General features: G+C 43.2%; 2 protein-coding genes and 1 long non-coding RNA gene across 4 annotated transcripts in view; 1 reads left to right on the top strand and 2 right to left on the bottom strand.

The window, feature by feature from the left end:
* Positions 1–672: 672 nt before the first annotated feature.
* On the bottom strand, positions 673–5,579 carry HSBP1 (heat shock factor binding protein 1). Its single transcript, XM_084905619.1, has 4 exons — positions 5,423–5,579; positions 4,774–4,840; positions 3,701–3,821; positions 673–2,203 (listed from the first exon to the last, which is right to left on the bottom strand). The coding sequence occupies exons 1-3, from the start codon at positions 5,465–5,467 to the stop codon at positions 3,703–3,705; spliced, it is 231 nt and encodes a 76-aa protein (XP_084761745.1). The 5' UTR covers positions 5,468–5,579; the 3' UTR covers positions 673–2,203; positions 3,701–3,702.
* A 2,814-nt stretch (positions 5,580–8,393) lies between these two features.
* Positions 8,394–12,441, top strand: LOC311633249. The gene is made up of 2 exons (XR_014796922.1): positions 8,394–9,146; positions 10,503–12,441. It is a non-coding gene; the product is annotated as an uncharacterized lncRNA (long non-coding RNA).
* CDH13 (cadherin 13) overlaps positions 11,192–17,310 on the bottom strand; it is a 998,364-nt gene continuing 992,245 nt past the window's right edge. Inside the window, exons 13-14 of one of the 2 annotated variants that reach the window (XM_084905564.1) lie at positions 16,665–16,883; positions 11,192–12,715 (exon numbers count right to left, since the gene is read on the bottom strand). In XM_084905564.1, the coding sequence (XP_084761690.1) occupies positions 12,708–12,715; positions 16,665–16,883 (227 nt within the window). In that variant the 3' untranslated portion in view covers positions 11,192–12,707. Of the gene's footprint in view, positions 12,716–16,635; positions 16,884–17,310 lie in introns of those variants that run through there. The other variant, XM_084905563.1, reaches the window with a different exon arrangement.

Raw genomic sequence — 17,310 nt, 5'->3', positions numbered from 1 at the left:
TGCAGTGCATATCCCCACCAAACTCTTCCTGTCCCCCTGGGGGTACGCGTACCACACTTTGGGAAACACTGGAGAGAAAGGCTGGAGCACATGGCAGTGCAGGCGTTCGTTTATCAATGGAACCTGGTGCTGCTTATGGGATTACTTCAACTGCCATCTCCCCAGGATACAGTGTTTACACCGCACTAGGCCAATGAGATGTTAATCAGGTGGTAAGTATATAAAAAAGATCCTTGGCCAAATAACTTGGAAACTGGCAGGTGAGAAAGTGAAATCACATTTCTCTGCTCTGGGACCTCAGAGCCTTCAACATGCTAATTTGCACTGTGATTTTCCATAAAGTGAATCCAGTACAAGGCAAATTTTCTAAACCCAAGTGACTACAAGCCCTTATTGTCTGGAACTTCGCCAGGACAAGTGCCACGGGGAACGTACCTGGAAAAGGCTTCTGTCTGAACATGTAAAACATCAGCTTCCCTTCGAGCCCCGTCAGCGCAAACCTCACGGTCACCCAGGCTCCTGACACAATCCCTCCGCACCACCTTCCCCTTCTGCCATGGTTATTCATACTCAATCCTTCTAGAGGTTTTGGCTCATGATCTAACATGGAGCGTGCATTTTAATCTGAAAACGTGAAAAACCAAACAAATCACTTTGACACACAAAGGAGGCTTTCATAGCAGGATTTCAGGCACCTTTATTCAGGGCAGATACTGTGGTCAGTGGAGCTTCCCTCAGGAATCTCCCCTTAAGGAAGCCAACTCCTCCCTAAGTCCTAGCTATCCTTCCTGCCTGCCATTTCCAGTTGCTGTTGACTAGGCTTGAAAACACCTTGCACACAGGTTCCATCTGATTGGCTGGAGAGCAGCAGGCTCTGGGGCTTGCTGGGCTAAACCTGCAGCACATCAAAGAAGTTTCTGCACTGGGCAATTAACAGATTTAGCTCATTTTATCACAAAAGAAATGTACTCCTTTGTGTTTTCCATATAATTTATAAATAGGAAAAATTATTTAATATTATTATATATTTGCAATACAATCAAATCTGGTGATATAGGAAACAAAAAAAAAAATCATTAAGCGCAAATCTAACAGTCACCGAAAAAGTCCATTTTTCACTTTTTTCTATGAACACTTTGCTGTGACAATCACATGGATCTCCTCCAGTCAATACTGGCCTTTAGGCTTAGCATTCCTGACACTACATTTTTGAGTTGCAAGAGTTATCCCTGTCTTCTATCATGAATAATAAAACCATTACTCTGCAGTTTAGGTAAGTAGTAGTTTAAAGAAACAGTATTTCTTAAAAAACTTGAGCCTATCACAAGTATCTTATTATTTTCTAGTGAAGCAACTGGCATAGTCTCTTTTCCTTTTCTGATCCTTTTTTCCAATCAGTAATTCACAGAAAAGATGGAGCAACTGAGTTTTAAAATCCTGCCACATTTTGTAGGGTAACTATTGTAGATGAACAATGTAAGGTCCTACTCAAGTATTCAAATCTCATGCAGAACTCTAACTGAATGCCTCATTACATTAGGCAATTCTATCATTTTCCATATTTAAAAATTCTCACGCTAAAGTGGCAGTGGTTACTATTCATTACCTCAGCATCTGACCTCAAAGACTTAGACAAAATCATGGTTCAAGTCTGAGTTTGGCAACAAGTAGTGCCAGGTATTTCTGAATAAACAATTTTTAAATGTTCTCAACTACTGGAAAAGTATTACCAACACATTATTTGGTGTTAGTTCATCACACTGTTGAAAGTCAAAGAACCCCAAACTCTATAAATGTCTTACTTTACAAAGTCTAACTATAAAGGAATAACCTACTATATGTCTAATAGAAAAAAATTACACAGCAACTTTTATCAAACAGCAACTACTACAAAAGGAATGATAGAAAAAAATGACTTCACAAAAATACACTAAAAAATTTGACAATTTTATGGAAGAACCGCCAAAGTTTTAGTGTTTAATATTTAATAGCACAACTGACCAAGATCTGAGGTGTGAAGTTATCATGTTCAAGAATGGGGGAGGGGGACCACTCTACCGACTAAATATATAGTAAGTGATAAGAAGAATGCACGCTTTACAACATAAACCCTGTCTACACATAGCAATTAGTTGCAAAAAGCCATCTGGTCTTCTCTTGGCTTATAAAAACAATGTTCCAGATTCCAGTGTAAATTAGCAACCTATTGAGAAAGGAAAAACCATCAGCATGTTATTCATTAAATAAGGACAAATAAAAATGATAGTTAGAATTACCAACTAAAAATTCTTTCAGAACCCTCTAATGAGCTCAACTTATTTTTTGTGCATGATATTCTGACAGCAATACAATACATTTAGTTGGAAATCTTTATTAAGGAAACTTCTGAATCCATTTCCTCTTCCCACTCCTTTCTTTGTATCATCTCTGTAACTCAGTCTTCAATCCTCAAGAGGATGCTCTCATTCATTTGATGGGACTTTTGAGATATGAGAAGCTTCTAAGACTGGCAGGACATTTTCTAAATTATCTTTATACAGGAATAAAGATGACAACCCACACAAAAACATTATGTGATTTACTCACGCAGAGAATCAAGCCAATCTATTTTTCTTGTACTTCAAAGCAATTTGTATTTCACAGTAACTTATAATTTGGTCCAGTCAGGACACACCAGAAAGTAAAAAGAAAAAAGAAAAAAAAAAAAAAAAGGAAGAAATTTGATGTCTTTTACTGTATTATTCTGTTTGGCACTATAGTTATCTAAAAATTCTCAGAACTTTATTTTTATAGAGAAAATGCTAAAAATGGGATGTGAGAAAATGGGGTTTAAAATTCTTTTTGGGTTGCAACGAGGTCACATCACCCTCAGGAAGGATTATAATGAAGAAACCCATTGTGAGAATAAGGCAGCCAACTGTGCAGCTGACTGGCTATCTTGCTATCTGGGTTTTTTTGATTATTAGTCTTTCCTCTAAGATGTGTAAAATTATGAAGTGAAAATTTAAATAAACTCTAGGGCGAAGGCTTAATGTGGCCATAATCTAGTTCATCTAAGTCAGTGTTTCCCAACCTTCTCTCATGATGAGAATCACCTGGTGGAGTTGTTAAAACACAGATTCCTGAATCCCAACTAAGAAGTGCTAAACTAGGATTTTTGGGAACATATAGGTAAAATTGTATACTTAACTAGTGCTCTAAGACAGATGTTATATACAGAGCACTAAGTTAGGTATGCAATTTTACCTATATGTTCTCAAAAATCCTAGTTTAGCACTTCTTAGTTGGGATTCAGGAATCTGTGTTTTAACAACTCCACCAGGTGATTCTCATCATGAGAGAAGGTTGGGAAACACTGATCTAAGTCATAACCAGTTACTGTCCTGGCACTAATTGAGAAGGTAAGTATTCCCAAAAGAATCCTTAGAATTTAAGGCATTTATGAAGGTGGCAATGTGGATACTTGAGTTCTTTTTTTTGAATAAAACAAAATAAAGAACGTTAAAAAAAATCTTCCAGTAATAAAATTTAACAAAACACATTTCTTTGTTTTGAACTGTAATGATATATACCATGGCCATTTACCGTTAGTCAATGGTCTTAGTCACTGAGGACGTAGGTCTAATAAATAAAAACTGGGAAGAAGACTACATCAAAATGATGGTGACATACACCATCCTTATACTGCTCCTTCCCTCACCTTCAACTCTTTTGTGTAGCAGGTATCTTGTTTTCCCCTTCCAGTTCTTCCACGCCAGCCTGTGTCATGAGGTCTGCGATGTTTTTCTCCAGGTCATCAATGCGACTACTCATGTCATCGAGTGGTGAAGTTAAAGACAAAGCACACCAACACCTCCCATTGCTAACCTTTTCCTCCAGGGCCCTGTAGACTATGGCCTTAAACACAACTGTCCTAATGAAACGGGTTTCCCGACTGCGTAACAACATTTCCAGCCATGTTGCATAACAACATTGCAGTCACTTTGAATAACAACATTTCTGTCAACAATGGACCAAAGACACGAGGGTGGTACACTAGAGGGTGGTACACCATTCGGCCTAGGTGTGCAGTCGGCCGCACCATGAGGTTTCTGTAAGTTCACTCTAGTATGTTTGCAGGATGACACCACCCAAGGACACAGTTCTCAGAATGTATTTCTGTCATTAAGACTAATCTGGTGGTTAAGAGTACAGGGAACAGCCGAAACTGGTTTGGCTCAGTGGACAGAGCATTGGCTTGCGGACTGAAGGGTCCTGGGTTTGATTCCGGTCAAGGGCATGTACCTTGGTTGCGGGCACATCCCCAGTGGGGAGTGTGCGGGAGGCAGCTGATCGATGTTTCTCTCTCACTGATGTTTCTGACTTTCTGTCCCTCTCTCTTCCTCTCTGTAAAAAAAAATCAATAAAATATATTAAAAAAAAAAAAAAAAAAAAGTAAGGGAACTGGGGGAAGGAACAAATGCCAGCCTTCCCCTTTTCCAGTTATGGTTTCTGGGCAAGTTGTTTTATTTTTCCAGGTTATGGAGAAGATCAGGGGAAAGACACACAAAACGTTTAGCTCAGTCACCAGCCAATCACATTAGACACTAACTATGGTGGCCTGTCAGTTCCCTGAGGCCGGGGTCCAGCTCAGTTGCACTCCCAGCTCTCACGCCGTACTTCTCAAGAAGAGTACACCCGAGCTCAGTAAAAATGAAGTTGGCCTGACAGTTATATCCTGAGAAAATAGGATCCAAACGCCCACAGGAGGCTGACTCCAGATATAAAGGATATTTCTTCCAATGATCTGGTCGGACATGGTCTGAAATTTATCTTGCATCTGTTGCAGGAGTGTCTGCACCTGCGAAGCAACAAAACAAACCACCCCACGCTTACCTGGGGCCACCGTCACCGGAGAGGATGGGAACCCCGGTCCTAGCCCCAATGTAGCTTCTGGCAGCTCAGAGGCCTTTGGCGAGGATTTCCCCTCCCGGGGTTCCGTTTTCCCTGTCAAATTACACCCGGGAGCTGTGAAGCCCCTCCCCGTTTGGGCCCCGCTGCCATTCAAAATCTGTTGGGTCTTTGGGCAGTTTTGAGGGCTTGGAGGCTTTGGGGTGTGAGGAGGCGGTGAAGGGCGTGCTGCCTGGAGAGCTGAGGGGTGCGGGGCGGGACTGAAGTGGCGGGGACCAGGGGGTCACGCCAGGGTGCGGTTCAGGGACAGGTGGGGGGGGGGGGGGAGTGTCGGATCTGGGGACCTCAGCAGGTGCAGAGGCTCCCACCTAGAGGCCCCTGGCGGGTCACGGCGGCCTGCGGCCTCCGCGGGCGAAGCCTCGGCAAACACCAGAGGCCGGGACCCGCGCGGCTGGAGAGAGGACTGGGTCCGCGGGCCTTGCCGGCGCCGCCCCGGAAGCGTCGGCCTCGGGCCCGCACGGACGCCCCTTACCACGGAGGTGAGATCCTGCACGGTCTTGGGGTCAGTCTCGGCCATCTCCCCGGTTCCCAGCTTGGCGGTGATATCTCAGACCGTCACCGACACTTCCGTTTATCCGAGCCGACGCCCCCAGCCGCTTCTTCTCGCGACGACAGAGGCCTTCGCGCGACCGCCGGGGATTGTGGGAGCTGTAGTTTGCGTCACGCGCTGGAAAGGCTTGTGGTCTCGAGCCTCACTCTGAGCAAGGCCCCGCCCCTCCCCGTAAGCCCTAACCACGCCCATCAGCACTTCCACCGCCCCCACCTCTCCGCCATAACCACGCCCCCAGCCACTCCCTGGGTGGAAAAAAGGGTAACACCGCAGTGGGGCGAACGGTGGAAGGGTGGCCTTTTTTTTTTTGTATATGTTTTTGAAACTTTTTTTTTTTATATACATATGTACTTACATAATCATAGAAAATATCCCTTCACTTAATATATCATGAACATATTTTCATATCAAAACCTGTTTTTAACTATAAAACTATAACTATATCATAAGTTATTTAACCATTCTTTAATTTTAATTTTTTTTAAAAGGAAGGGGTGGCCTTGACCTCTTCCCAGGCTGTCCTTCGTTAAAGGCCGCATTGGTTTTTCTCAGCCCAGTCGGGACGCACTTGCCAGGTGCCTGCGAGGTGCCAAGCCCAGGCCCGTGCAGCTGCCTCCCCGCCAACAAAACCCCACGAAGGGAAACTAAGGTCTCAGGCCTGCGCGGCGCGAGCACCTTGGTTGGGCTCGGCTGCCCAGCTGAGGGTCTGGTTTCACTCTCCATCTCAATGGTCTTCCTTCTCCCCGGGTGGGTTGAGTGGAGGTGCTGGTGCAGTGGGACAGTTGTTTTTAGCTTTTAACTTAATTACAAAATGCGTCTGGATGGTGCAAAAATCCTAAACTACTTTTCATCAAGTCCACACTCTTGTAACTGCCCCAGGTCAAGAAACATGACCAGCTCCTGGAAGCCCCTCAACGCCTTTCCTTTCACCCTACCCACCCACCCCTGAGAGTGCCCCTGCATGTGACTTTTAACACAAGCATTTTTTTTTTTTTTTTTGTGCCTGTGTCAGCTTCATATAAATGGAATCAGACAGAAAGGCCTTCTCAGTGCCTGGCTTCTTTCATTCAATATGATGTTCCATGGGGTTGAGTGGGAAGGGTTTCTCTGAGTCAAGGAGGGAGACTGGATGTGGTTGTCTAAGGAGGGGTTGCTGCTGAGAGGGGGCTCATGTTCCAGCCCCACAGGTGGTCTTGGAGTTGGTCTCATTAGCAAGAGATAGGAGAGTCCTTGAGGGAAGAAGGCTTGGCATGTCCCAGATCGTTCACATTCCTTATCTCATTTAAGGACTGGAGCAGGGCTCAGTTCCAGCTTGCTTTTAGCTGGAGAGAGGCTGTCAGGGAACCCACTCATGTCTATAACAAACCTGGGGGGTTGGTCATGGAGGGCACAAGTCTCAACTCTTTTCACCCAATTTCACTCCCTGTCCCCAACAACAATCCCCTTCCCAGGATCCCCTTCCTTCCCCCCCCCCCCTCCCACTCCATCTTCCTTCCCGTGCCAAAGGAGTGAAACTCTTTATAATGAGTCGTTGTTAACTGGTATTTGGTTAGTGCTTTACCTGATCACTTAAACATCTCTCAGTGTTTTAATGCTCAGGAACCTGTGGTATAATTATCACCATGTTACAATTTTGAGAAAACTGACACAAAGGGACTGAAACAAACCAGGCAGTAAAAATAGGGAGTAAGAGACAGGTCTTGATCCCAGGACTTTCTGACTCTATCATCTCATTTTTCTATCCTTCTAGAATTCTCTGCGTCGTCTGGTTTTAGAGTAGGGTTGCTCACCAGCAGCACCACTGGCATTTTGGGTCAGCTAATGTTGTTCTGGGGGGTGCGGTGTGTGCCCTGGGCATTGTAGGATGTTGAGTAGCTTCTCTGACTTCCACCCAGTAGATGCTAGTAGCATCCCCCGCTCAGGCATGACAACCATAAATACCTCCAGACACGGTCAAGTGTCTCCTGGGGTGGTGGGGTGGGGGGACCACTCTCAGTGGAGAACTACTGGCTTTAGAAGAGCCAGAGACATTGCCCAGGGTTCTGCTCACTTGCTCTTCATGGATGAATCTGTTTTCCTTTGGGCCATTTCTTGAGAATTTTGCTCTGGACATATTGAGATTGAAGGATGATGTATGAGTTTCCTAGGGCTGCTGTAACAAAGCAGCACAAACCGGGCAGCTTAAAACAACAGAAATTTATTATCTCACAGCTTTGGAGGCCAGAAATCTGACATCAATGTGTCAGCAGGGTTAGTTCCTTTTGAGGATTAGATTTTCAGGTTAGTTCCTCCTGAGAATCTGTTCTGTGCTCTATCTCAATTTCTGGTTAACTGCTGGTAATTCTTTTTTTTTTTTTTTTTAAATACATTTTATTGATTTTTTACAGAGAGGAGGAGAGAGGGATAGAGAGCTAGAAACATCGATGAGAGAGAAACATCGACCAGCTGCCTCTTGCACACACCCTACTGGGGATGTGCCCGCAACCAATGTACATGCCCTGGACCGGAATCGAACCTGGGACCTTTCAGTTTGCAGACTGACGCTCTACCACTGAGCCAAACCGGTTTCAGCAAACTGCTGGTAATTCTTGATGTTCCTTAGCATTGTAGATGTTCCATAGCTTGTAGACGTTCCTCAGTTTGTATCACTCCAATCTTCACTTCTGTCTTCCCAAGGCCTTCAACTTGTGTGTGTGTTTCTCCTTCTTATGGAATAGGGGCCTACTCCTCTGCAGTATGACTTTATCCAAACTAATTCTATCTGCAAAGATCCTGTTTCCAAAGAAGGCCACCTTCTGAAGTTCTGGGGATTAAGACTTCAACATGTCTTTTTTTGGGGCGGCGGGGAGAACACACAATTCAACCAGTTGGTAAAGTCATACCACTTTAAATTTGTTTCATACTTGGTGTTTTATAAAGTGTTGACATGAAGCTCCAAAGTCATTTAGCTAGTGAGTAGTCAATACTGGGCGGGATTTCAGGCCTTTTCACGTTGGACCCCAAATACTGGGGCTATTACAACCAGCATAGAAGTCTGGACACCCACACCCAGATTTCTAGCCACATCTGACTTATGGCTAGAATAAGACCTGGAGGTGTGTGTGTATGTGTGTTTCTGGCAGGAGACTTGAAGGCTTTTTATCCAGATAAAATTTTTCTTTGCACAAACAGCAGGCAAGCTTGACACGTTTTTTAGTGGGTACTCTTTTTGGCACTTAGAAAGCAGACTCTCTGCGTGGAGACCGAGGTCGTTTAAACAGCTGCCGTACCCAGAAGCTTCACTAACTTATAGTCACGGCTGATATACTTACTTTGTAGGGCTGACACCCGGGCCCTCACTGAATCATTAACAAAACTACTGTATTATGTGTAAGGCGCTAGTAATTAACCTTTCAAACGTTGGTTTGGAACAACCCTTGTATTAAACCTTTAAGTGTCATATCTTCTCTTAGCATTCTTTAAATAGCTCTTTCTAGACTAATTGTGTAAGTGAAGTAATTCTCTTTTCCCCTTTCAAGACGGCTTGGTTTTACATGAGCTTAATGTGGTACTTTCCTAATTGTGCTTTGGTTCAGCCGGGCCATTCTCTCCACGCTCCTGCTTTCCCAGACCTTCGTGTACACGTGTGTCTACACTGCAGTGAGATGTTCTGTGTTTGCCTTGTGTGGGCAGAGAAGGAATGATCATCACCGAGCCTCAGAGAACTTCAATTCGTCCTGTGCCTAGTTGCACCTGCTGGGAGCCAGCCCTGCTCTGAGCCGAGGAGATAACACTTGCCTCATACGCTGTTGTAAAGATTCAATGAGTTAACAGGTATAAAGGATTTTGCATAGTGTGGGCAACATACCAAGCAATTAATAAATAAAAGTAATAAGCACATTAATTAATAAATGTAAACTATCATCATCATCATTACCATCACCATTAACTGCATTTTGGTACCTTGTTCGTACACGCCAGAAGGACTGTAGACTCTTTCCTTCAGAGTCACCTGGATAGTCTGTGTGTCGGTACAGCTGCTCTAAACCCAGCACCACACAGAGTCGGGTTAATACTTTTTTAGTGGCCAGGTCTTTAGATCGAGACTCGATGCATTTATTTCGGATGAAATGCAATCTGATCTACTTCAAGAGTTTGATAGTAGGTGGTTAGTTCATTGAACAGAAGGTTTCAAATGACATTTTGAAATTCTGGGATAAGTTATCAAAATCTCTAAAAATGTTCTTTAAGAATCAAAGTCCTATTTGCTACCTACCATGAAATGTAGCTGGATTTATTTTGTGAGGACGATCAAATCTGCTGGTTTTGGCTGAGAGTCATGCAGTAACAACCTCCTGAAATGATCTTCTATGGAGAGAGCTGGCAGCACTGAGGTAACTTTTATCAAAATTGTAAAATGTTTGCATGTTCTTGTTAAAACATACACATGAAATCATTTGTCATATGTAAAATGGGAGAAATGTCATTTTTAATGAACTAAGGTGGTTGATGTGTTTAAAAAGCAGTGACCGTTCACTCAATGGAAACAAAGCCTTCATCTCGTGCTCAGTCATCAGGAAAAGCAATTTCTGGCTTTTACTTGACTTTCTTTTTCCAACAACTTGGACTACAATAAAATGCATTGATAATAGTGACATAATATTTGCAATATACTTTTACTTCCAGTAAACAAGGTAAATGCATTCTAGCAAGTTTAAAAACATGCTATAATTTAGGACATGCTACACTTTGGCTTCTAAGACTTGGTCTTTTTTTTTGTGTGTGTGTAGAAGGATTAAAAAGATAACAGAAATATCTCTGTCCTGGTAAGAACTCTGGGGACAGGGAGTGTACTTAAATAGAGGACAACTAGGGCATATTGGACTTGTTAATGAAGTATGCACTTCACTCCTATTTTTCCCTGTTCTAAGCTTAGTTAAGCCACTGGCTTGACTTCTTCTTTTCAAGAGAAAAATACCCATTTGTAAAATACAGGAGAGCCTCCTGGCTTGAGAGAAAAGAGGAGGCCTCACTTACTTGCTTGAGTGAGTGGGTCACTGGGCCTTCGTATTTCTCCCTGGGGCCGGCCCAGGCTCATGCAGGAGGTGAGCTTTCGGATTCTCAGTTAGCCTCAGGGTCAGGCTGCCAAGCACCTGACTATCTGAGGACGGTCCTCAGTTTGTTCCGGGTGACCATTCTCCCTCTGCCTCCAGGGAAGAGGGGAGTGAGTCCAACAGGGAGGAAGAGACTGTGCCCTCTAAGCCAGAAGAGGAAGTCCCATCAAGTGTGAATGTACATCCCCCACCCTGAGCCTGCAGGTGCACTCGTGGAGAACTGATAGGTCATAATCAGGGCGTGGCATCTCCTGATTGAGCAACAGGAACTGTTCCAGAGGAAACCCACATCCTGGGACTGTAGGCAGATGTTTGTGACTGTGTGTCACGTATCATCAAGTTGAGGGTGATCTTGCTCCTCCGTAAGGATGCACAATCATCTTCACAGTGGATTGTGAAATGCTCACATCGCTCACTATGGGGAGTAAGATGAGGGGTGGCCCGAGCTGTGAGGGGTGATTGTGGCTTCATGAACTCACTCAGCTTATGAGGAAGCCCAAAAGGCCCAAAACATGAACTTGCACTAAGACAAGACTCAGCACCAGTGACATTAAGTAGGCACAACATAGAAACCAGAGAAAAAGCTACTGTCCAGCAGTTTTAACCACCAATACCCATTTATTTCAATGGAGAAAAAAATCTCTGCATTCTATATGCTCCAAAAGATTTACTGTTGAAACAAATACAATATATGGAACTCTATCTGTATAATCTTACTACAATAAAGACAACATATGACTTCTACTTTCTATAGAAGGCGAACGGAAAAGCACAGATGCCAACAGAGATGGCATAAGAAAGCGTGTGTGCGTGTGTGGTTAAAACCTTTAGTAAGCAACTGCATTAAAATGTGCTAAGACACTTACCCTAGTTGGTGGCGAGCTCTAGTAAAAAGCCACAGGCTGTCACTAGTTTTATCTGATAGAAAAATTTGGTGTGAGCTTTGATGGTTCATTTACAGTTTATCGACAAGAAGATAATCTTAGTACAAGCACTAACTTTCCTCTTACGCTGACATGCTCACAGAATAAAAATCAATTACTTTTCAAACATAATGAACGTCTTTTTATTTTTTTAGGTTTTCAAACAACTGTAGTCGATTCACACAAAAGGGTACTTTTAAAACTACCTGTATTTACTCTATTTTAATGCGTGTATATGAAACAAACGGTGTGTATGTGCGTAAGTGTATGTCTATACATGTGGGCGTATATATGTATACACGCGGTATCTGTCAGCCTCTTCATATGCATGTGTGACCTCCAGGATGACACTTGGAATTGTACATGTACCGAGGAGGGAGGGTTCTCTGCCATGATCTGTGTCCCCATAAGAACTAAGTCCAGAGGGGGCCTGGGGGTTTAGGACACATACAAATGCAGACTGGGACGAATATTTCAGCCCTTTGCATGGCATTTGATGGTAACATTTCCTGCTCTGCGCCTCACCACTTCCGCTCAGGCATAAGATGGCAGTGAAAACTGGGTGTAGCCCTCAGGTGAAGAGAGAGGACTCTGTCTATCTCTCCCTCTCTGCACATCTGCCTGCTGGTCGTGGCAGCATCCAGACAGAATGGGACAGTGGGGAAGCATCAGCTCCGGTCTGCGCCAGTGACCAGCTTGCTGCTGGGGTTCTGGGAGGTCAGCTGCCGGCCTCTATCCCTCTTTGTTTAGCCTCTCAAGGGAGAATGACACATCAAAACTGGGCTGTCCTATCTCATCTCGCTCTATAAATACTGGTATGTACACATACAGATACTCCTACATATACAGATACTAACCCACAGACACAGCTGGAGGTGTGGACTGCTGACTAGCAATGTGGCAACGCATCAGAAAAAGTAGTCATTGTTCCTGCTCCCGGAGGGCACGTGATATGCCATGATCTTTAAACACTCAGGGGAAATTCAGAGAATCCCATTAATCAAAGGAGAAAGGAAGATGCTGTCAAAATGGTGAAGTACAGACTAAGTGAAATGGCAAAGAAAAGGAAAATCTGGAGCAATTGAGGCCTAGTTGTGAAGTTCGAAAGCTGTAAACGGCAATCTTCCGATTTGGATTTTTTTTCCTGTTGCTATGGAAACTTGGTAGTCAAGCGTCAGATGTCAGGAGTTCTCACAGACCTGAATGGCAAAGATGCAGAGTTTAAGTCAAAGAATATGGCAACTCGGTTCAAAACATGTTAGCTGAATGCTAGATACATGACTGACAGGCTGTAATAAATGCATTGATAGACATTGCACTACCTCGGGACATTTTATTTCTTAAGCATAGCATTTGAAGAGAGAAGGAACAGTTCTGCTGGTTTATGTCTTAAAAAGCCAGACTCCTCCGAAAGTGCTCGATGCCAAGCATCTCACTTCAGACCAGCAGCAGCTATGACCTCTGCTACCATCGAGCCCTATCTCTTGCAATCAGCCCAGCGCCTGCCTATTTTATCAAGGTGACTTGGTAGATGAGAAATTGGTGATTGTCCTAAATATTCTTTTTGGTCATGGACAAGAGCTAGATACCTATTGGTATATGAGTTTCCTGTGGCTGCTCATAACACATTTACAATAAAGAAAAACAAAATAGTGATACTCTCAGCAACATGGATGGTGTGATTCCATTATAGAAATTTGTAGAGAAGATAAGACTATAATTAGAGAAGGCAGATCAACGAGGGTCTGGATTAGGGAAGGGGATCGATAGCAAAGGGGCACAAGGAAACTTTTTTGCCTGTGGTGGGTACAATTGTGTAGTTACTAAAGTTCATCAAGCTGTACACTTCAAGGGTGAATAATTAGAGCCTGGCTGGTGTGGTTCAGTGGTAGAGGAACAACCTATGAACCGGAAGGTTCTGGTTTAATTCTCAGTCAGGGCACATGCCTGGGTTGTGGGCTCGATCCCCAGTAGGGGATGTGCAGGAGGCAGCCGATCAATGTTTCTCTCTCATCACTGATGTCTTTATCTCTCTCTCTCCCTCTTTCTTCCTTTCTGAAATCAATAAAAATATATTTAAAAAATGAAAATGAAAAGCATTAGAAGTAAAAGCATATATTTATTTATTTTTGGCTTAGATTAAGGTTATAATTCAATGCCCCCTCTGTCCCTGGCACCATTTAATTTTGGTCCTTGTTAATATGGTTCATCTCATCTGTCCTTTTATATGCTTGCTACTGCTAGTTCATTAAGCCCAAGACAATGTTTAAAAGGTCTTAAGACAGTTTTCTTCCTTGAAGTTGACTGTGCACACCACACAGAGCCCTACAAAACCCACAGACACAGCCTAACAGAGACGCCAGCTTGCCGAGGACCTTGGGAAGGCCCTAGGGGAGAACGGTGCATTCCCTCACTGTCATCAACATGCAATTTAAACAACAAAATTGGCAGTAAAAATAATTTCATTTACATTTTTTATTACTTTCAATGTCATTAGTTTTATTTCCTGTATTTTCTGGATGTCAAAGACAGAAGTGCAGATCTCTCAGATTAATTCTCAGCTGCAATAAAGCCATCTATACTATCATAATAAACTGAAATGTTTTTATTATCTTTTTCCACGAGGGAGGCATTCTAATGGTGAATGCTGGTCTCACTGCTTACTCACATGGGACCTTTCTGAGTTTTCTCATCTATAAAGTGGAGAAATTCACAAAGCCAATGAAGTAAACAGAGAGAAAAGCCATAGGACATTAGGGTGCTTGGTTAATGCTAGTCTATTTGGGTCTGAATCTTACTTAAGGGGAGGAGAAAACCATGTGCACAAGTATACACAGACGCTTGGACACATGTGCACGCAGCATTTTTATTTCTCTATCCAGACTCTGCTGTATGTGGATTCCAATGTCTCCTGGAACCCAATGCTGGGCTTGCAGTCTCACTACAGCTCACGTCAGAAGCTCCTGGAAAACAGATTCCAGTGTTTACTGCAAGAGCTGGTCAGAGCAGGACACTGTAAATAACCCTAATGTGTCTGTGTCATAGTCATGCGACAGGATACTTTCTAGCAGTTAAAATGAATGAACTAGTGCAGGGTGAACTATGGCTGGTGGGCCATGGCGTGCTTGTGTGTTTGTTTTTTCAAGCTAAGAATGTTTTTCACACTATTAAAGAGTGCATCAGACAAAAGAATGATGCCAAAAGAACCCACGCCTACAATAAAAAAGAATATGTAATGGAGACCTGATATGGCCCACAAAACCCAGAACATTTGCTGCCTGGCCCTTTACAGAAAATGTTTGCTGACCCCTGAACTAGAACAACATAGAAGAATCTTGGAAATGTAATGAGAAGAGGAAGAAAAGCAAGATGCAAAACATCATGCTCAATATAATACAAATTACATAAAGTTTTCCAAACGGCACAAAATAGAACTATACGTGGTGTGTGTGTGTGTGTGTGTGTGTGTGTGTGTGTATTAAAAGTATAAAACATGTCTAGACACATTCTAACTCATAGAAGATATTGTCTCTTGGGAGAGAGAATAATAAATAAAACTGGAGAGAGGAACACCTTTACCTGCAATATTTCATTTCTTTTTTTTTTTTTTAAATATATTTTATTGATATTTCACAGAGAAGAGGAAGGGAGAGAGATAGAGAGCCAGAAACGTTGATGAGAGAGAAACATCGACCAGCTGCCTCCTGCACGCCCCCCACCCCCACCGAGGATGTGCCCACAACCAATGTACATGCCCTTGACCGGAATCGAACCTGGGACCCTTCAGTCCGCAGACCGACGTTCTACCACTGAGCCAAACCGGCTTCGGCTATATTTCATTTCTTGAAGACATGTCTCAACTATTCAATGAGACATTTCTCATGATAAAGTCTTTTCCTCCTTAGCTCTACCCATAGGATGCTGGCCCAGCACAGAGCTTTACACACAGTAACTTCTGACGTTGGAATGTGTGTTGCCTGTGACCCTACTTGCCACTGTCATCAGATATAGTAATTTCTGTTATATTTTTTCTAATAATCAATTTTCAACTTCCAAATTTATAATTACATTAGTAACCTTCTCAAAATGTAAATACTGAGGGCCAAAAGGCTTTTGAATGGCATTAGCTATCTATCCTATATAATAAAAGGGTAATATGCAAATTGACCCTAACAATGGAAGAACCTGGAACAACTAATCGCTATGATGTGCACTGACCACCAGGGGGCATATGCTCAGTGCAGGAGCTGCCCCATGATGGTCAGTGCGCTCCTGCAGGGGAGCTCTGCTCAGCCACAAGCCGGGCTGATGGCTGCGAGTACAAGCGGGAGCATTTTCGTGCACCAGGCCTCTAGTATAAATATAAAAGCCCAGTGACCTAATGGCAGAATGACCAGGACAATTGGTTGACCAGTCACTATGACGTGCACTGACCACCAGGGGGCAGATGCTCAATACAGTGGGAACACCACTCAGCTGACTTGGATGAGCAGTGCTACCACAGGGGGCTGATCCCCATAGGCCATGCCCCCCCATCAGTGCACGAATCCATGCTCTGGACCTCTAGTATGTAAATAATTGCTAAAATTAAAACTGGACTAGTATCCCATAAGTAGGAAATGTCTATTCGTTTTATGCTCACATCTATATTACTAGGTATAATAATTTATTTGTTTAAAATAATGCTCCATTACATTATAGTCATTACCACCAGGCAGTGAAAATAATGTGAGAATAATGTGTGAATTATACATTTATCTTTTTTTCCTACTGCCCCACTGACATCCATGAATTCTCATGATCTTAAAAAGTTGTAATATCTACTTCAACCTTGAGAAAGATTATTCAGCACAATGTAGAGAGAAATAGGGCCCTGGTGGACCAGTTAACTAATTCAGGCATATTGGTATTAGCTCAAGTTCAGGGGCATCAACAGGTAGCATCACCACCTGTCCTGCAGCGTAGCAAGGGGGATGGTAAGATGCCTTTCGACATTACTTGGAGCACTTTTACATGTAACACCCTGTATTAAACAGACATCAACTAAAACAAATGTTTTCTCTGGGATAACTTTTTTGAAGATACGAGGGAAAAAGGCTTTAATTACATTTTCATTATTATGCACGCACTGGAGTTAGGCCGACTTACAAGCTAAACTGAAGAGGGAGATGAGCAGGACTGAGGTCAGGCTGAAGTGCAGGGCCCCCGCGGCGTTGCAGTCCACTTTGGAATTCTTGCAGGAACACACTTGTACCCTGAGGTCTGTGATGTTCGTCATGGGCGGTTTCCCTGAATCTGTCACCATGATGGGCAGCTGGTAGTTTGCTTTGTTCAGGTTTTGAAGAAGGCTTACCAGGGCATGCGTGTCTGTGAAGAGAAGGGGCCTTCATGAGAGAGGGTCAGACCTTTCCAAGAAAAGAGTGAGAACATGCGAAACAGGCATTGCATTTTGTTTATTAACCAGGCGGGCGTTTAAATTTAAATTCATTAAGATAGGGTAAACATATCAATTCAGTTCAATTGCACCAGCCACACTTCAGGTGCCTGGCAACCACACGTGGCTGGTGGCTACCACACTGGCAGCCCAGGTAGAACATTTCCATCATGAAAGGAGGTCTATATTTTAGTGTTATTATAATCAATTTCAAGGGGATCCACTTTTGTGAAATGACTGAGTAGCAAGAACCCCTTTGTGCAAATTCATTATACCAATAAAGCAATGTTCACAAAGAGCATATTCGATATCTAGAAGAAATAATGTAAAAATCTATTCTTGAATGATCATAGTGTACAT

The sequence above is a fragment of the Pipistrellus hanaki genome (genome assembly GCF_964339955.1).
Source record: "Pipistrellus hanaki genome assembly, chromosome: 15".
NCBI lineage: Eukaryota > Metazoa > Chordata > Mammalia > Chiroptera > Vespertilionidae > Pipistrellus > Pipistrellus hanaki.
This window is presented reverse-complemented; position numbering and strand designations above follow the sequence as displayed.

Excerpts from the sequence above, each read along its gene's own strand:
- HSBP1 (XM_084905619.1), bottom strand. The coding sequence starts at position 5,467 with ATGGCCGAGACTGACCCCAAGACCGTGCAGGATCTCACCTCCGTG. Across the intron at positions 4,841-5,422 it reads TGCAGGATCTCACCTCCGTG|GTGCAGACACTCCTGCAACA; the intron begins GTAAGGGGCGTC and ends GTTGCTTCGCAG. Across the intron at positions 3,822-4,773 it reads CGACCAGATCATTGGAAGAA|TCGATGACATGAGTAGTCGC; the intron begins ATATCCTTTATA and ends TAACTTCACCAC.